The following is an 18211-nucleotide window of genomic DNA, read 5'->3' as shown; positions in this document are numbered from 1 at the left end:
CAGCAGACAGTATCACACAGAATAGGATTAGATACATGGCTCTGCAGTCAGTATCACACAGGATAGGATTAGATACATGGCTCAGCCGTCAGTATCACACAGGATAGGATTAGATCCACGGCTCAGCAGTCAGTATCACACAGGATAGGATTAGATACACAGCTCAGCAGACAGTATCACACAGGATAGGATTAGGTACACTTCTCAGCAGTCAGTATCACACAGGATAGGATTAGGTACACTTCTCAGCAGTCAGTATCACACAGGATAGGATTAGATACACGGCTGAGCAGAAAGTATCACACAGGAGAGGATTAGGTACACAGCTCAGCAGACATTATCACACAGGATAGGGTTAGATACATAGATACACATGTTGTTTATCAAAAGGCTCTTGAATGAGTTGCAAATAAAATACTATCAGTACTTGGGTAATCGTTTAGTTAATTTGTGTTGCAAATCTGTAGTGTTGAATATATGATGTGACATGTTTTCATGTGCAATATAATCATTATAATTTGTTATAACTAACCACAGTTGGTTACTATGCCCAGGCAACGCCGGGCTCTTCAGCTAGTATTATATACACTCACTGGCCACTTTATTAGGTACACCTGTCCAACTGTGTGTTAAGACTTAATTTCTAATCAGCCAATCACATGGCGGCAACTCAGTGCATTTAGGCATGTAGACATGGTCAAGACAATCTCCTGCAGTTCAAACCGAGCATCAGTATGGGGAAGAAAGGTGATTTGAGTGCCTTTGAACGTGGCAAGATTGTTGGTGCCAGAAGGGCTGGTCTGAGTATTTCAGAAACTGCTGATCTACTGGGATTTTCACGCACAACCATCTCTAGGGTTTACAGAGAATGGGCCGAAAAAGAAAAAAAATCCAGTGAGCGGCAGTTCTGTGGCCGGAAATGCCTTGTTGATGCCAGAAGTCAGAGGAGAATGGGCATACTGGTTCGAGCTGATAGAAAGGCAACAGTGACTCAAATTGCCACCCGTTACAACCAAGGTAGGCAGAAGAGCATCTCTGAACGCACAGTGCGTCGAACTTTGAGGCAGATGGGCTACAGCAGCAGAAGACCACACTGGGTACCACTCCTCTCAGCTAAGAACAGGCATCTGATGGCTACTTTCAGCAGGATAATGCGCCATGTCATAAAGCTCGAATCATCTCAGATTGGTTTCTTGAACATGACAATGAGTTCACTGTACTCAAATGGCCTCCTCAGTCACCAGATCTCAATCCAATAGAGCATCTTTGGGATGTGGTGGAACGGGAGATTCGCATCAGGGATGTGCAGCCGACAAATCTGCGCCAACTGTGTGATGCCATCATGTCAATATGGTCCAAAATCTCTGAGGAATGCTTCCAGCACCTTGTTGAATCTCTGCCACGAAGAATTGAGGCAGTTCTGAAGGCAAAAGGGGGTCCAACCCGTTACTAGCATGGTGTACCTAATAAAGTGGCCAGTGAGTGTATATATCTCTCAATGACGTGTGTGTGTATATATATATATATATATGTGTATTTTATGTGTATTTATCTATTATTTCTATTCTTTATTAAACATGTCAGTGTGATTTTACTCTATCGCACACTGAATTGCTGGCTTTTGCAAAGGACACCGGTGCGTATTTCTCGCAAATCACATGTATGCTCCGTGTGTAATTCATTTTTTTGTGGCACCCATAGACTTGCATTGGCAAGTCTCGGGAGTAATACGGTGCAAATCGTAGCATGTTGCAATTTCCTCCACACATATAATACGGGCAAGAAAAAAATTGGATGATTGGAGCTGCCCCATAGGTTAACATTGATCTGAGTGCTATGTGAATTTTTCTCGCATAGCACTCGTCCATTTCTCTCGCTAGTGTGACTCTGTCCTTAGCCCTCCATCTGTTCTCTTCGCCCACCCAGGGAAAAGGGGGCGCTACTGTGCACCGCAGTACACCAACCTGACAAACAGGGCAACAAACACAAGGGGTAACTAAAAACTTCACACACACAAAATTTTCACTCATATACAACAGAGGAATCCATGGGGGTCTGTAGGAAAGGGAAGGAACCAAAATAGGGAAGGATAAGGAATTACCCAGCGTACAAAAAAAAACAGTCGCTTTTGACTCCTCCAGCACTACTTCTCATACCAACTTCTCTCCCTCTTTTAGCCATGCAGCAAAAGCTAGCTCTGGCGAGGATTAGTAATAAAAGCCCAGTTTATATAGGTAAAAAGAGTGGCTAACTGAGCACAGCTGGGAACGGAGATTTCCAACATAGCCGATTAACCCCTGTTTTTCTGGAAGAAAAGAAACTTTTTTTTATTTACAAAGCTCTGAATTTTTTAAATATATATATATATAGCGAAATAAGTATTGAACACATCACCAATTTTCGAAGTAAATATATTTCTATAGATAAAGGGGTTATTAATATAAAATTCTCACCAGTTATTGGTATCAACCCATCCAATCCACACAGGCAAAGAAATCAAACCATACATGTGCATAAATTAAGTTATAAGTATTATATGTAATATATTATATTATATGTAATAATGAGAGATGACCCAGGGAAAAGTATTGAACACGCTTGCTGAAATTTATTTACTGCTTCATACAAAAGCCTTTGTTGGCGAAGATAGCTTTAAGACGCCTTCTGTACAGAGAAACTAGTTGCAGGCATTGCTTAGGCATGATTTTGGCCCATTCTTCCATACATACACTCTTGAGATCCTGATGGTCCCGTGGGCTCCTTCTATGAAAGCTGAGCTTTAGTTCCTTCCATAAATTTTCTATTGGATTCAGGTCAGGTGATTACTGGGCCATTCTAGCAGCTTTATTTTCTTTCTCTGAAACCAATTGAGAATTCCATTAAATGTGTGTTTGGGATCATTGCCTTGCTAATTTGTCCACTCTCGTTTCATCTTCATCATCATGGTTGGTTTGCAATGTGTACGAACAAACCGCCATAAGTTTTAATGCACAAATAAATGTGAGGTTTTCTCCACTTACCTGTTCATCGCTGGAGGATTTATTTTATTCTTTGATTGCTGCGTCTGGACCTGGGAGGCTCCGTGCAACATCTAAACCACAAACCATTCCACGGTTTATTTGATGAGTTGACTTTCCCTCTCTCCTTCTCCCCCATCTCAGACATCTGTTTCTTCACGTGTTTGTGGAAACTGCAAGAATGTAGGATGTCATCACGGACAAGAAGCAGATCAAGAGTTAACAGGTTTACTGACAACAAGTAAACTCCTCACAGAGAGTAGCAAAACAAGGGGGTGGTGATCAGGAGAAGGAAAGAACTGGGAGCTAGGAAGGGGTAGGACAGGGATGGACAATACTGCAATAGGAAAAGGCAAAAACTTATCAGACTGTAGTCTTCTTGACTGCAGCAACTCGAGTCTCTAACGGTGGCACCAGCAACAGCGGCACATGTCGTCTTGGAGGTGTCTGTAGAGGACAGGGTTCCAATCCACGGAGCAGGAGAAGAGTCTCTAAAGGCCATGGGGAGCTCGGAGCGAGGCTATACTCTGCGATGTATTAGGAACTTGACTGAGTGGAGTGAGGGCATTACAGTCTCTGGTCTCGACTGTGAGTCACCTCGCGGCACGGAGGATAGCGGGGAACAGGCAGGCCGTCGACTACTTTCAGCGGACCTGTATGCAGGTAATCTGTCACGTCGGCCTACGCTCACGGGATGTTCTGCCTTCACGGCCGACACTGTACCCGACTGCCTGCTTCGGTTTCCCGCCTGTACTCTGACCCTCTTCAACGCACAGCGCTTTTTAACTCAGCCCCGCCTACCTCAGTCACATGCAAGGGTTGGTCTCTCTCTGGAAGTCTCCCCCCTTGCAACATGGGTGACAGTCCCGGCAGTTCCGGAATCGGAGTGAGAAAGGTACCCCTGATCTTGTTCTTCCTCTTACATTTTCAATATTTTTTTCCTGTGCAATTTCTCATTATTACACATAATTTACTTTATGGACATCCATGGTCTGATCTCTTTGCCTTTATGGTTTGGATCATACGTTCTCCTGGTAAGAATTTCATATCAATAGTAACTTTAGAAGTATATTTACTTATGAAATTGGTGACATGTTCAATACCTATCTCACACACTGTGTGTGTGTGTGTATATATATATATATATATATATATATATATAGTATGTATATATATTTGTTGTTTAATCATTTCAGCTCATGCAGCTAAGTTGACAGAAAAATTAAAAAATTATGACTCTTAAAAGAAAGTGATGGAAAAATGAAAGGTCAAAAAATGGAAAATTGCCTGGTCAAGAAGGACATTTAATTATTTTTTTTCATAAATCAATAATGATAGTGCAGATAAGAGGGAAAATGTCTCTTTACCCCCCATATCAGTCACTTTTTGTTTTCTGCACTGATCATTCACTCTAAGGGTATGTGCACACGCTGTGGTTTTGCTGCGGTTTTGCTGCGGTTTTGGCCCTGCAGAACTGCAGCATTTCCGCAGACATGGTACTTTACCATGTTAGCCTATGGGTTTTCAAAACCGCAGTGCTCACGCTGCGGTTTTTTACCTGCGGAAAAGCTGCGTTTTTTTTCCGCAGCATGTCAATTGTTTCTGCGGATTCTGCTGCGGTTTCACACCTTTAACATAGTAGAGATGTGAAACTGCAGGCCAAACCACAGCAAAACCGCAGGTCACTTTACCTGCGGTTTTACCTGCGTTTCCGCGGGAAAAAACCCGCAGCAGAATCCGCAGTGTGTGCACTCACCCTAAAATTGCTTAAAACTGTTTACAAATCTGTCTGCAGTGAAGGATCAAATTACTCTTGCTGTCTATAAAGCTTTATGGGGAGTGGAGGGGGGAAGGAGATGGCTGCAGAAAAGACAGGTCAGACAAATAAAATACTGCTTAAAGGGAACCTGTCAGCTTCCCCAGGGCGCCCTAAATTACACCCTAGTCTTTATTCAAGCTCTACTATACTTTCATACTATCCCCTTTTGGTGGCTTATTGCTTTGACTATTACCATAAAATCATATTCATAATCTGATACAGGAAATATGTATATCTTTGTACCGTGTTAGCCAGTAGATAGAAAAATATTCAGGATTGAGAGTCCTCAGTAGTTGATACTAGAGTTGAGCGACTTTTGGTTTTTTAGGGTCGAGTTTCGTTTCGTGAAACCCGACTTTTCCAAAAGTCGGGTCGAGCAAGATCGGCCGATTATAGGGAAAAGTCGGGGTCGTCCCGAAACAAGAAACCCAATGTAAGTCAATGGGGAATAAAAGTCGGCAGTGAGAGGAGGACAGGAAACACACCTACAGTGCCCATTTGAATGCCAAAAGCATCAATTCTTCTTACTTAAGCTTGTCAACCTTAATTAACTTCATAATACAAGTTACGCACTGAAAAATGGGGGTTATTTGGCTAAAGTTGTGGGGGGGTAGGGCTGGCTCCAGGTTTTCATGTGCCCTGGGCGAAAGAGCGCCCCTTTAACACATACCACAACTCATCATGCTCCGATACGGCAGAGAAATAGCGGTATAGTACAATGAAAAATACTTCACTTTTTACATCTCATGACGAGGCCCATCTATTTCTCCATACAGAATCATTGGTCCCATATAATGTTTGAAACAGTATATGATGAGCTCCACATAATGCTACAGTATATGTTGGTCCCCATGGATGAAGCTCCACTGTCTTATGGGCCCAAATAATGCTCCAAACATAATGGGCCCCATTTCTAATGCTCTAGCGTATAATGGGCCCTGTAAATGCTGCTCCAGTGTCTGATGTCCACCTTTTGGAATGTTCCAGTGTATAGTGGGCCCCATCTATCATTCTCCAGAGTATAGTGCTCCCCAAAAATTGCTGTCCCAACATTGAAAACAATCAAATAAGTCTCCTCGCTAGGGAATCCCTGTACTAGTCTGGACTCCTCGTCGCCCCCACCTTCCATCTCACTGCACAGTATTTCAACCTTGCAAGTGCTGTGATCCTGAGCAAGCAGGGGGGGCCCACTCATTGGCAACGGCACTGGCACAGGGCCCCTGATAGTACGGTGGTGTGTCTGATGGCGGGTGGGCCGAACCTGCACTTTCATCTGCAGCTTCCTCTTTGTCACTGTGTAAGATGGAACTGTATATGGGAAGGGTAACCTGAGTTTCATCAGGGTCAGATTCAGGCCGTGTAGCGTGCGAGGGGAATGTAGTGGTCTGGGTCAATGTACCAGCAGATTCATCGAGCAGTGGCTGGGCATCAGTGCACTTGTGTCGCCCCCAGGAGTACGGTCGCCACAGTGGCATTACCTTCCTCCTAGGGAGTGTGATGTCATGCTTGGGAGCAACGAAGGATCTCTCTAGCAGGTTAACTGATTGGGCGGCGTTATTCCCACGAGTCATGACCCTCCAAACAGCGTTCATGAAGGCAAAGTGTTTGTTTTACGTGGGCAGTATGGTTGCAAAGCTGAACCTTAAAGGAATGTCCAGAAGGGCACCACCAGGAGTGGAGCCTACGGTTAAATTCGACTCCACCTGGGAAACCTCAACCATGCCAGCTACAGAACAGATGCACACATTGCAAGCTTAATTCCGTTAACGAACGAGACTCCGTCATGCCCTGCGGTCTGAGTCCGGCTTACTAGAGGGACACGTGAGGCTCTGGCACATGAGATTGGCCAATAACTGGTGTGTCATGCCCTTACATGTCCGTGGCTGCATGTGCGCTACACTGAAAAGGCCAGCGTTTGTCGCTTACAGGTGCAGATAACCCGCTGAACAACGTTAGTGATGGGGATCACTGATTACAATTATTACCCGCGAACAATGATTTCCCAGTAAGTGCAGGTCAACCGCAGTTCCGGAATTAGGCCTAACCGTCATTCCTGAAAAAATGAAAAACTTACGTGTGCAAACCACAGGTGCTGTAGCTTGCTTAACAGCTCGCCAGCCGTTCTCACGCCCAGTATGGATTACACGTGATTGCACAAAGGTGAGAAAGGGTACCGTATCCCAGGATAACATGTATGGATAGCGTACACATTCAAAATATATGTCTATACATCAGGAGGCAGGCTCAGACGGTGTTAGGCCCAGTATGGCTTGCACGTGATTGCACAAAGGTGAGAAAGGGTACCGTATCCCCGGATAACATGTATGGATAGCGTACACATTCAAAATATATGTCTATACATCAGGAGGCAGGCTCAGAAGGTGTTAGGCCCAGTATGGCTTGCACGTGATTGCACAAAGGTGAGAAAGAGTACCGTATCCCAGGATAACATGTATGGATAGCGTACACATTCAAAATATATGTCTATACATCAGGAGGCAGGCTCAGACGGTGTTAGGCCCAGTATGGCTTGCACGTGATTGCACAAAGGTGAGAAAGGGTACCGTATCCCCGGATAACATGTATGGATAGCGTACACATTCAAAATATATGTCTATACATCAGGAGGCAGGCTCAGATGGTGTTAGGCCCAGTATGGATTGCACGTGATTGCACAAAGGTGAGAAAGGGTATCGTATCCCCGGATAACATGTATGGATAGCGTACACATTCAAAATATATGTCTATACATCAGGAGGCAGGCTCAGACGGTGTCAGGCACAGTATGGAATTGACGGCCCAGACTACACAGCGGAGGAGCAGGGAGAGGTAAAGATTGCAAATGCTGGGGCCCTGCCCAAGCAAGGGGGGCCCACTCGTGGGCGTCGGTACTGGCACTGGGCCCCTCATAGTACGGCGGTGTGTCTGACGGCGGGTGTGCACCACCACCGTCAGAGACACTTGATTGCACTATGAGGGACCCTGTGCCAGTGCCCGCGCCCAAGAGTCGGCCTACCCACCTGTCCAGGGCACCTGTCAGGATTGATCCAGCTGCACTGAAGACTCTTTCCGATAGCACACTTGCAGCTGGGCAAGCGAGCTCCTGTAAGGCATATTGTGCCAATTCAGGCCAGGTGTCCAGTTTAGCGGCCCAATAGTCAAAGGGGAATGACCTGTGTGGGAGAACATCGATATGGGAGGAAAAGTAGTTTGTAACCATAGTTGACAACTGCTGTCTCCTGTCACTTTCCATCGATGCAGTATTACCAGTTGTGTGAGCGGTCCGTGAAAAATCAGTCCACAACATTGTCATGAAACCCCTGTCTCCAACGCCACTTCTGCTGTGTGCACCATGAACACCTCTGCCAAGCTGCCCCCGGCCCGTACGGCTCGTGTGAGAACCATCACCGCTGCTGTGTGCTGGGAATGCCTCAAGCAACCGATTTACCAGAGTTGCTTGTTTATTAGCCAATATTAGGTCAAGGTTCTCCTGTGGCATGATGTTTTGTAATTTGCCTTTATAGCGTGGATCCAGGATGCTGGCCAACCAGTAGTCGTCATCGTTCATCATTTTGTCAATGCGGGGGTCCCTTTTTAGGATCTGCAAGGCATAATCTGACATGTGGGCCAATGTTCCCGGTGTCAATGATGCACTGCGAGTGCTGGGTGGAGGAGCACTTTCTGGCAAATCCACATCCCTCCAGTCACGCACAAACCCTGTACAAGACCTTGCCACGCCAACATTTTCACTTGCCCCACGAGATGCATCCTCCTCCCTTAAGTAATCATCCCCATCATCCTCCTCCTCCTCTTCTTCCTCCACCTCGTCCAGGAGAGGTCCCTGAGCAGACAATGGCTGAATGTCATCAAGGATTCCCTCCTCCTCTTCCTCCTCATCAACATTGGCTGCAGACGCCTGCTCCTTAAGGTGCGTCAAAGTTTGCATGAGCAGACGCATAAGTGGGATGCTCATGCTTACGATGGCGTCGTCTGTGCTTACCAGCCGTGTGCATTCCTCAAAACACTGAAGGACTTTACAGAGGTCTTTCAGCTTCGACCACTGCACACCTGTCAACTCCATGTCTGCTCTCAAAGTGCCTGGCCGTGTATCCTCCCACAAATGCATTATGGCCTGCCTCTGCTCGCACAGCCGCTCCACCATGTGCAGGGTGGAGTTCCACCATGTTGCAATGTCGATAATGAGGCAGTGGTTGGGAAGGTAGAGCAATCGCTGCAGCTTCTGCATACGAACGGAGTATACAGGCGACCGGCGGATGTGCGCGCACAGTCTTCGCACCTTCTGGAGCAGGGCTGTTAACTCCGGATAATTTTTGAGGAAGCACTGCACCACCAGGTTCAAGGTGTGAGCCAAGCAAGGTATGTGGCTGAGTTTTGAAAGGGCTATGGCTGCCACAAAATTACGGCCGTTATCACTAACTACCTTGCCTGCCTCAAGATGTACACTGCCCAGCCATGACTCAGTTCGTCGCTTCAAGTACTCGGCCAGCACCTCGGCGGTGTGTCTGTCGCCCAAACACATCATCTGCAACACAGCCTGCTGACGCTTTCCACTAGCTGCTCGATAGGGGGACACCTCGTGTGCAACAGTGGCAGCTGCAGATGGAGTGCTCGTACGACTGCGCTCTGTGGACGAGCTTTCGCTTCTGGAGGAGGAGGAGGGTCGAACGCCTACAGCCAACTGTTTCCTATACCGTGGGCTAGGCAGCACTGTCCCACCACCGCTGTCCCCTGTGGACCCTGCATCCACCACATTAACCCAGTGCGCAGTGATGGACACGTAACGGCCCTGGCCATGCCAACTGGACCATGCATCAGTTGTGAGGTGCACCTTTCCACTCACTGACTGCTTGAGTGCATGGACAATGCGGTCTTTTACATGATGGTGGAGGGCTGGGATGGCTTTGCGAGAGAAGTGGCGACTGGGTAGGTCATAGCGTGGTACTGCATAGGCCATGAGTTCACGGAAAGCTGCGCTTTCCACCAACCGATAGGGCATCATCTCAAACGAGATTAGTTTGGCAATGTGGGCGTTCAAACCCAGTGTACGCGGATGAGAGACTGAGTACTTTCTTGACCTACTCATAGTGTCTGGGAGGGTGAGCTGGACTTGAGAGCTGCATATGGTGGAAGTAGCGGTGGACAGGGCGGACTGAGAGAGGGTTGATGATGGTGATGGAGTTGGTGTTCTTTCTGATGGCCTAGATTCAGTATTTTGTTGATATAACAGTGGGATTCCCTGACTGCTGTGGCCTTGCAACGACACCTCAACATTTGCTGCTGTGCTAACCGGTGGGCTTACAGTGGGGAAACAATGTAGCGTTGTTGACTACCTTCTTTGTGATCAGTTGCACATGTGGCACTTGAGGTTTGGTGTTGTGTCCACGCTTGCAAGTGCATGCTGGTTAAATGTCTAAGCATGCAACTGGTATTCAAATTTTTCAGATTTTTCCCTCGGCTAAAGGTCTTTGCGCACTTCTTACAGATAACCTTGGCCTGATCATGAGGATTTTGTTCAAAAAAGTGCCACACTGCACTCTTCCTACTTTGGCAGACATTTTGCGGCCTAGCACGCTGTGATCTTTTGACCCTCTGGACAAGCTGTCCAGCAACTCTTTTGATTTTTGGAACCTGTCTTTGGAGTGCTCCGGGCCTGCCAGATAACAGCTGTTGTGATGTCGATGTCTGCTGTGGATGCTCCTCCTCATCTGAGCTATTGGAAGCAGCACCCTCTTCCCCCAATGGATGCCAATCTGGGTCAACAACTGGGTCATCCATCACCTCCTCTTCAATGTCATGTGCACCTTCCTCTGTGTCACCGTGTATGGTGGTATAGTGTGCGGGAAGGGGAACCTGAGTCTCATCAGGGTCAGAATCTGGCTCTGTACACTGCGAGGACAATGTAGTGCTCTGAGTGAATGTACCAGCAGAATCATCTATCAGCGGCTGTGCATCAGTGCACTCCATGTCAGATTCATCTTGGCCTGGGTAATTCACCATTTCACTTGATAATCCAGGCATGGTATGTGAAAACAGCTCCATGGAGTAATCAGTAGTATGGCCTGCGTCATCCTTCAATCTTGGTTGGGGTGAAGGACACAAGGAAAGGTGTGGTTCATGAACATGAGCCTCCAATGACGACTCAGTGCTTTTATTTTTTACAACTTCAGAAGAGGAGACGATAGAGCTGGAGGCTGAGTCAGCAATGTAAGACAAAACTTTTTCCTGAAGCTCTGGCTTTAAAAGCGGTTTGCCAACTCCTAGAAAACTAAGCCTTCGAGGCCTTGTGGAGCCAGACGATGACGCAGGCTCAACACCTCCTGCATTCGGTCCTATTTTGCTTTTGCCACTACCATCAGATCCACCACCAACACCATTATTACCAGCTGCCAACCCCCCGCCCAATTCCACGGCCTCTTCCACCAGCCTTCCTCATTTTTGGTAGAAATGTAGACAAAATCCAACAAACTATATAGTAATGTAAAACAAGGTACAAGGTGTCTATAGGACAGGGGAGATTTTGAATTTCTGCAGACACTTTTGTACACTGGACACTTTTGGATTGTGTGAGGCCCACTGAATATCAGAGCGCTATGTCACAGGCTCGATGGTACAGGTGTGAAAAAAGTGACTACAGGATAAGGGAGATTTTGAATTTCTGCAGACACTAGTGGACACTTGACACTTTTGGATTGTGTGAGGCCCACTGAATATCAGAGCGCTATGTCACAGGCTCGATGGCACAGGTGTGAAAAAAGTGACTACAGGATAAGGGAGATTTTGAATTTCTGCAGACACTAGTGGACAGTGGACACTTTTGGATTGTGTGAGGCCCACTGAATATCAGAGCGCTATGTCACAGGCTCGATGGCACAGGTGTGAAAAAAGTGACTACAGGATAAGGGAGATTTTGAATTTCTGCACACACTAGTGGACACTGGACACTTTTGGATTGTGTGAGGCCCACTGAATATCAGAGCGCTATGTCACACGCTCGATGGCACAGGTGTGAAAAAAGTGACTACAGGATAAGGGAGATTTTGAATTTCTGCAGACACTAGTGGACACTGGACACTTTTGGATTGTGTGAGGCCAACTGAATATCAGAGCGCTATGTCACAGGCTCGATGGCACAGGTGTGAAAAAAGTGACTACAGGATAAGGGAGATTTTGAATTTCTGCACACACTAGTGGACACTGGACACTTTTGGATTGTGTGAGGTCCACTGAATATCAGAGCGCTATGTCACAGGCTCGATGGCACAGGTGTGAAAAAAGTGACTACAGGATAAGGGAGATTTTGAATTTCTGCAGACACTAGTGGACACTGGACACTTTTGGATTGTGTGAGGCCCACTGACGCTGTATGGTGTAAAAAAATGCACACTCAGTACCTCAGCAGGACAAAAAAAAAAAATTGGGATTGCTTTTAAAAAAGCAGTTTGCAGAGCAGTGGGTAAACAGCAATGCAGCTGTCAGGAAGCCTTAGAAGGCAGCCTAACAACCAACACCGCTGATCCACCACAATATAGCCTCCCCTTGCACTGCACACACAGTGACTGGTGTGTTGTACAGGCAAAATCGCTAGCAGCAGAAGCAGTTTTTTTTTTTCTTCTTCCCTGCCTAACGCTCTCCCTACAGAATCAGCAACCTCTCCCTATGCTAAGATCGGCAGAAGTAAGATGGCGGTCGGCGTGCACGCCCTTTTATAACCCCTGTGACGCCCACCAAAGCAAGCCAATCACTTGCATGCCCTTCTGAAAGATGGTGGTGACCCCTGCCTATGTCATCACGTTGCCCACAGTGTCCGTGGATCCTGATTGGCTGAAAAAGAGCGCAAAACAAACTTTTGAAACGCGACTTTGGCGCGTAAGTCGCCGACCTCGTGGCCGACCTCATCCTAGGGTCGGGTTTCGTTTCATGAAACCCGACTTTGCCAAAAGTCGGTGACTTTTGAAGTTTTTCGACCCGTTTCGCTCAACTCTAGTTGATACCTTTTAATGGCTAACTGAAAAGATGGTAACACATTGCAAGCTTTCGAGACTACTCAGGTCTCTTCATCATGCTAGACTAATACAACATCTGAAGTCACATATTTATGCACAATCTTTTCAGTTAGCCATTAAAAGGTATCAACTACTGAGGACTCTCAATCCTGAATATTCATAATCTGTGATATGCAAAGTAATGGGTGACTAGTTGTGGGGGCGTTGCATTCCCTGGACTAATTGTCCCACTAATCATGTTATCACAGCTCTGTGGCTTGAGTGTCATGATTTGCAAGGTGTATGCACCCGAGCTCCAGCATTGTACATTCTCAGGGAGGCAGCGGTGACGTAGGACATAGCCACTACGAGTCCTGTGTCAACGCTGCTTCGCTGGGCATGTACAGTGTGTCGATGAAGCTGTGGTGCATGCAACCGGCATCATTGCGCATTGTTAGGGAGGCAGACATTTGCAGGTCAAGTTATAAAAACCATTTTTATGGTGATAGACAAAGCAATAAGCCTCCAAAGGGGCTTGTTCAAAACTATATTAGGGGTTAAATAAAGACATTTAACTGCAAAAATTTGGGGGCCCTGGGGAAGCTGACAGGTGCCCTTTAGGCAAGAGGTACAGAAGGTAAAATTGTTAAAAATACAAATACAACACCCCTAAATAGTGTTGTGTCTTGTCTTATATCTTTGTAACTGAAATCCCCTTCATTGCATCTGTCAAAGAACGTATTTCACACTCCATTGAAGTAGCACTTGTCTGAGGGCGCTACTGTAGTAAAAGCTATCAATGCCCATTGCTGAAACTATCATGGTAAAAGAGCAAATGCATGTTTTTATGACCTGTAGTTTTCTTCTTTTTTTTCTTAGGTTTAGGAATGGAAAATATTGGTGGCATCTTTGTTGTGTTAATCTGTGGTCTAATAGTAGCTATTTTCATGGCAGTACTTGAGTTCCTGTGGACCATACGCAATTCTGAAGAACCTGAGGTAAAATATGACATCTTAATTGACATTAAGCCTAAATATTATGTACATTAACTAAACAGTAAATCTACCCATGCTCCAGACCTCTACCCGTGCTCCAGAAATCTGCCCGTGCTCCAGAAATCTACCCGTGCTCCAGACACCTACCCGTTCTCCAGACACCTACCCGTGCCCCAGACACCTACCCGTGCTCCAGACACCTACCCGTGCTCCAGACACCAACCCGTGCCCCAGACACCTACCCGTGCCCCAGACACCTACCCGTGCCCCAGACACCTACCCGTGCTCCAGACACCTACCCGTGCTCCAGACACCTACCCGTGCTCCAGACACCTACCCGTGCTCCAGACATCTACCTGTGCTCCAGACACCTACCTGTGCTCCAGACACCTACCCGTGCTCCAGACATCTACCGATGCTCAGGCTTGACCTGGCCCACAGGAGAACAGAAGAATCCTGTGCAAGAGTAGGCCACCACACTCTTATATGAGCAGTACTCGGCACAATATACTTGAATCACTATGTACAGACAAAGGCACCATCAATAGTCACTTAGCATCTACCAAGTCCATTTTTATATAAATTTGTAATTGACGATAATGTCATATTTGCAAGTAGTTGAAAAGTGGGGCCCTGGAGTTGGTTTCTGGTGGGCCCTGGGCACCCCAGTCCAACACCGACCCATACTCTAGACATCTGCCCATGCTCCAGACATCTATCTCCCCATGCTCCAGATGTTCAACAAAATACCTAATAGCCAAATTTTGTTCACCAACTCAATAACAAATCTACCCACGCTCTGGATTACCCATGATGTATTAATATTATACATAGATATTATATACATTAACTCGATAGGTAATCTACTCAAGCTCTAGATCACTAATTATCTATTAACCCCTTACCGACTCGGCAATTTTCATTTTTACTCTTTCGTTTTTTTCCCCCCTTTTTCCAAGACCTGTCATTTTTTTTAGTTTTCTATTCACATGGCCATATGAGGGCTTGTTTTTTATGGGACAAGTTTTAGTTTTAAGTGACATAATTAATTTTACCTATGATATAATGTACTGCCTAAAAAAATTAAGTATTACGAAAACTATAGTTTTTTTTAGATATTGTTTTATAGGGCTCATTATGCACATAAACTTACCTGGCTATATGATTTTCCAGGTCACTATGTTTACAGTAATACCAAACTTGCATAGGGTTTTTTTATTATCTTTTTTTAAAAGTAGTGAAAAAAAAAATCAGAAATTTGTAAAAGATAAATAAATACATAAATAATATATTGGTTTGAGTCATAACTTTTTATTTTTTCTGTCAATGTACCTGCATTTCACACATATTAAGCTGATGTTATCATGGTCACTGTTTTGGAGTACATGTGACATTTTTATAGCTCTTTATTGAATTTTTGGGGGAATTGTGGTGACCAAAAACACCAATTCTGATATAGAGATTTTTCAGCATTTACCGCATGGGATAAATATTTATATATTATTTTAGTTCAGTAAATTACGCTCCCAGCAACACATAAAAATATTTTTAATTTTTATTTTATTTTCATATTAGGGGACTTGAACCAGCAAACTCATGTTCACCTATACAATGCACTGCAATACAAAAGTATTGCATAGTTTTGTGAAATAGACAATCCCCTATGAAGCCCAGCCACAGGTTGTACTCAATGGGAGATCTCGCATAGCAGACATGGGTGCCTTCTGAAGGCCCCTAGGTGCCATAACAACTGATTGTTACCACATTAGTGTTGATGGCTATCAGAAGTGAAAACTGTCATGCTTAACATCAGAATTTTTAGAGGCTAAATTGATTAAATCAAGACTACCTCCCATATCAGTTACTGATGGCTGCCAGCTAAGTAACACAAGGAGCGAGCTCAGCTCCTGAGCCTGCTCCATACAGTGATCGGAGGGCAGCAGTCACTAAGGGGTTCATTTTAGAACTAGATATTGTGTACAACAGCTTGAAAAATCCACTCTTGCTCCCGATTGCCCAGTTGTCAGTTGCATGGTACTTATCTTGTACTTATTTTTTTTCCTAGGTTTCTGTGTGCAAAGAAATGGCGACAGAATTAAGCAACATAATTCTCTGCAAGGACAGTCTCCTACCGCGTCGTAGGCGTGGAGGTGTTATACGTTCTAGATCTACCATTCAAGATGATAGAAGAGGGCGCAATACTAGTATGCTCAGCAATGGTAAACTATGTGGTGGAAGTGGGCCTGACCCACTGGCACAGAGACTGGCACAAGAAGCAGCTCTGGTAGCCAGAGAATGTACACATATTCGAGTATGTCCGGAGTGCCGTCGCTTCCAAGGACTCAGAGTGCGAACCTCTGCCGGATCTCCAGCACAAAGTGAGGAGAGTTTATGGGAGAAGACAACAAACAGCAGTGAGCCAGAGTAGAATGACACCAAGCAAAGTCAAATAGGATACAAAACATCCAGTGCGTTTTTTTTAGTCATCACATAATTATACAAATAAACTTTTTACAGCTAGAAGAAAATCCTCTTAGTGGATTATACACAGTACAATAAATTAAAAAAATCTCCCACGATGGATTCCTATGATCCGAGCTCCTGATGCCATCACAAAACTAAGGATTTCTCATACAAATTAGCAGAGGACTAAACCTGGTCACATAATATTGTTATTTTTGGATCTTGAGGGCCATTGTCTTCCTTTTCCCAGTCATAAACACCTAGAGGCTTTTATTTGGATACCCACAATGTCTGTAGTATTGAAACATTTGGCCTAAAATGATGATTTGGATCCGCTGAGTATAGGGTTGTTCTATGTTCATGGGAACCATTTTTGGTGTTTTAATCGGTTGAGAATGTTTTTACCATGGCTTCATGTGTGTCTTTGAAGGTTGTGTTATACCAGTATTCATGTTTTGTAGAGAAAGTCAAGCCTTGTATGAAGTGTACATCCTGGCCACGTGAAAAACTGGTGTCATGGGATATAAATACTCCTGACTGTCATGTAAATATAGAGCTTCGTCATTGTGTCATCAGGATAAGAGCTAGATTTAAGAAATTATCATTTGTGAAAGTAAATGAAAGAAGAAAAATTCCATCCTCACATGCTGGTATGGTGACATAGAAAACTGTTAAATATTCCATAGGATTAGGGGTACAGGACAACTCTAGAAACACCAAAAGGGTTAATTAAACCCATAAAATAATTGTTATGTACCACTTTTCCTGATAAAAAATCATGAATATATGACTTTCATAATGTTACATTTGGTAAATCTACTCCTTATAACAAAACAAATCCACTCCAGAAGTCCATTAAAGCTGTGTATGAAAGAGTTATAATGATATTTTTTGATGAAAAAAATCTACAATTCTATGCAATTTCTGTAAAATAAAGAGAACAATTCTTAGTTTTTTTGCTTAGTTTTTTTGCATAGGTGTAATGTATTTGTCCACAGCATCATGGTACATACTTCACTTATTTTATGTAATGGTGCAAAAATATTTTTCCAAATTGAAATTTTGATGGATTTTTGTTGGTTAGCAACAAGAAAAAGAGAGAAAAGACTACAACAATTCATAAAACAGGCATGAGAACAATGACAGGTATGAAAACAATGAAGTAACTCTGTTCATCAGTGTCCTCATTTCCTCACTCTCTCGCCTGTAGAGTGTAAGCTCTTATGGTCAGTATGGTCCTCTCTCTCTCCTGTAGAGGGTAAGCTCTTATGGTAACTATGGTCCCCTCTCTCCTGTAGAGGGTAAGCTCTTATGGTCAGTATGGTCCTCTCTCTCATGTAGAGTGTAAGCTCTTATGATCAGCGGGGTCCTCTCTCTCCTGTAGAGTGTAAGCTCTTATGGTCAGTATGGTCCTCTCTCTCCTGTAGAGTGTAAGCTTTTATGGTCAGTGGGGTCCTCTCTCTTCTGTAGAGTGTAAGCTCTTATGATCAGCAGGGTCCTCTCTCTCCTGTAGAGTGTAAGCTCTTATGGTCAGTGGGGTCTTCTCTTTCTCTCCTGTAGAGTGTAAGCTCTTATGGTCAGAATGGTCCTCTCTCTCCTGTAGAGTGTAAGCTCTTATGATCATCAGGGTCCTCTCTCTCCTGTAGAGTGTAAACTCTTATGATCAGCGGGGTCCTCTCTCTCCTGTAGAGTGTAAGCTCTTACGGTCAGCGGGGTCCTCTCTCTCCTGTAGAGTGTAAGCTCTTAGGGTCAGCAGGGTCCTCGCTCTCCTGTAAAGTATAAGCTCTTTTTAAGTCAGCGGGGTCCTCTCTCTCCCGTACAGTGTAAGCGCTTATGTAGGGCCAGTTTTAGGCAAAGTGGGGCCCTGGGCAAAAAATAAAAATGGGCTCCCAAATGCTAACATATTGCACATCA

The 18211-nt window shown here is 44.9% G+C and overlaps 1 protein-coding gene across 3 annotated transcripts in view; it reads left to right on the top strand.

Moving 5' to 3' along the window:
• GRIK4 (glutamate ionotropic receptor kainate type subunit 4) overlaps positions 1-17251 on the top strand; it is a 781551-nt gene extending 764300 nt beyond the window's left edge. For all 3 annotated transcript variants that reach the window (XM_073560724.1, XM_073560723.1, XM_073560725.1), the window contains 2 exons: positions 13719-13837; positions 15900-17251. In XM_073560724.1, the coding sequence (XP_073416825.1) occupies positions 13719-13837; positions 15900-16262 (482 nt within the window). In that variant the 3' untranslated portion in view covers positions 16263-17251. The remainder of the gene's footprint in view (positions 1-13718; positions 13838-15899) is intronic.
• The last annotated feature ends 960 nt before the right edge of the window (positions 17252-18211 follow it).

This window comes from Dendrobates tinctorius, unplaced genomic scaffold, assembly GCF_039654945.1.
Source record: "Dendrobates tinctorius isolate UK_male_01 unplaced genomic scaffold, ASM3965494v1 ptg000303l, whole genome shotgun sequence".
Taxonomy (NCBI): Eukaryota; Metazoa; Chordata; class Amphibia; order Anura; family Dendrobatidae; genus Dendrobates; species Dendrobates tinctorius.
Note: the sequence above shows the minus strand (reverse complement) of the source record. Positions and strands in the feature narration are given on the sequence as shown.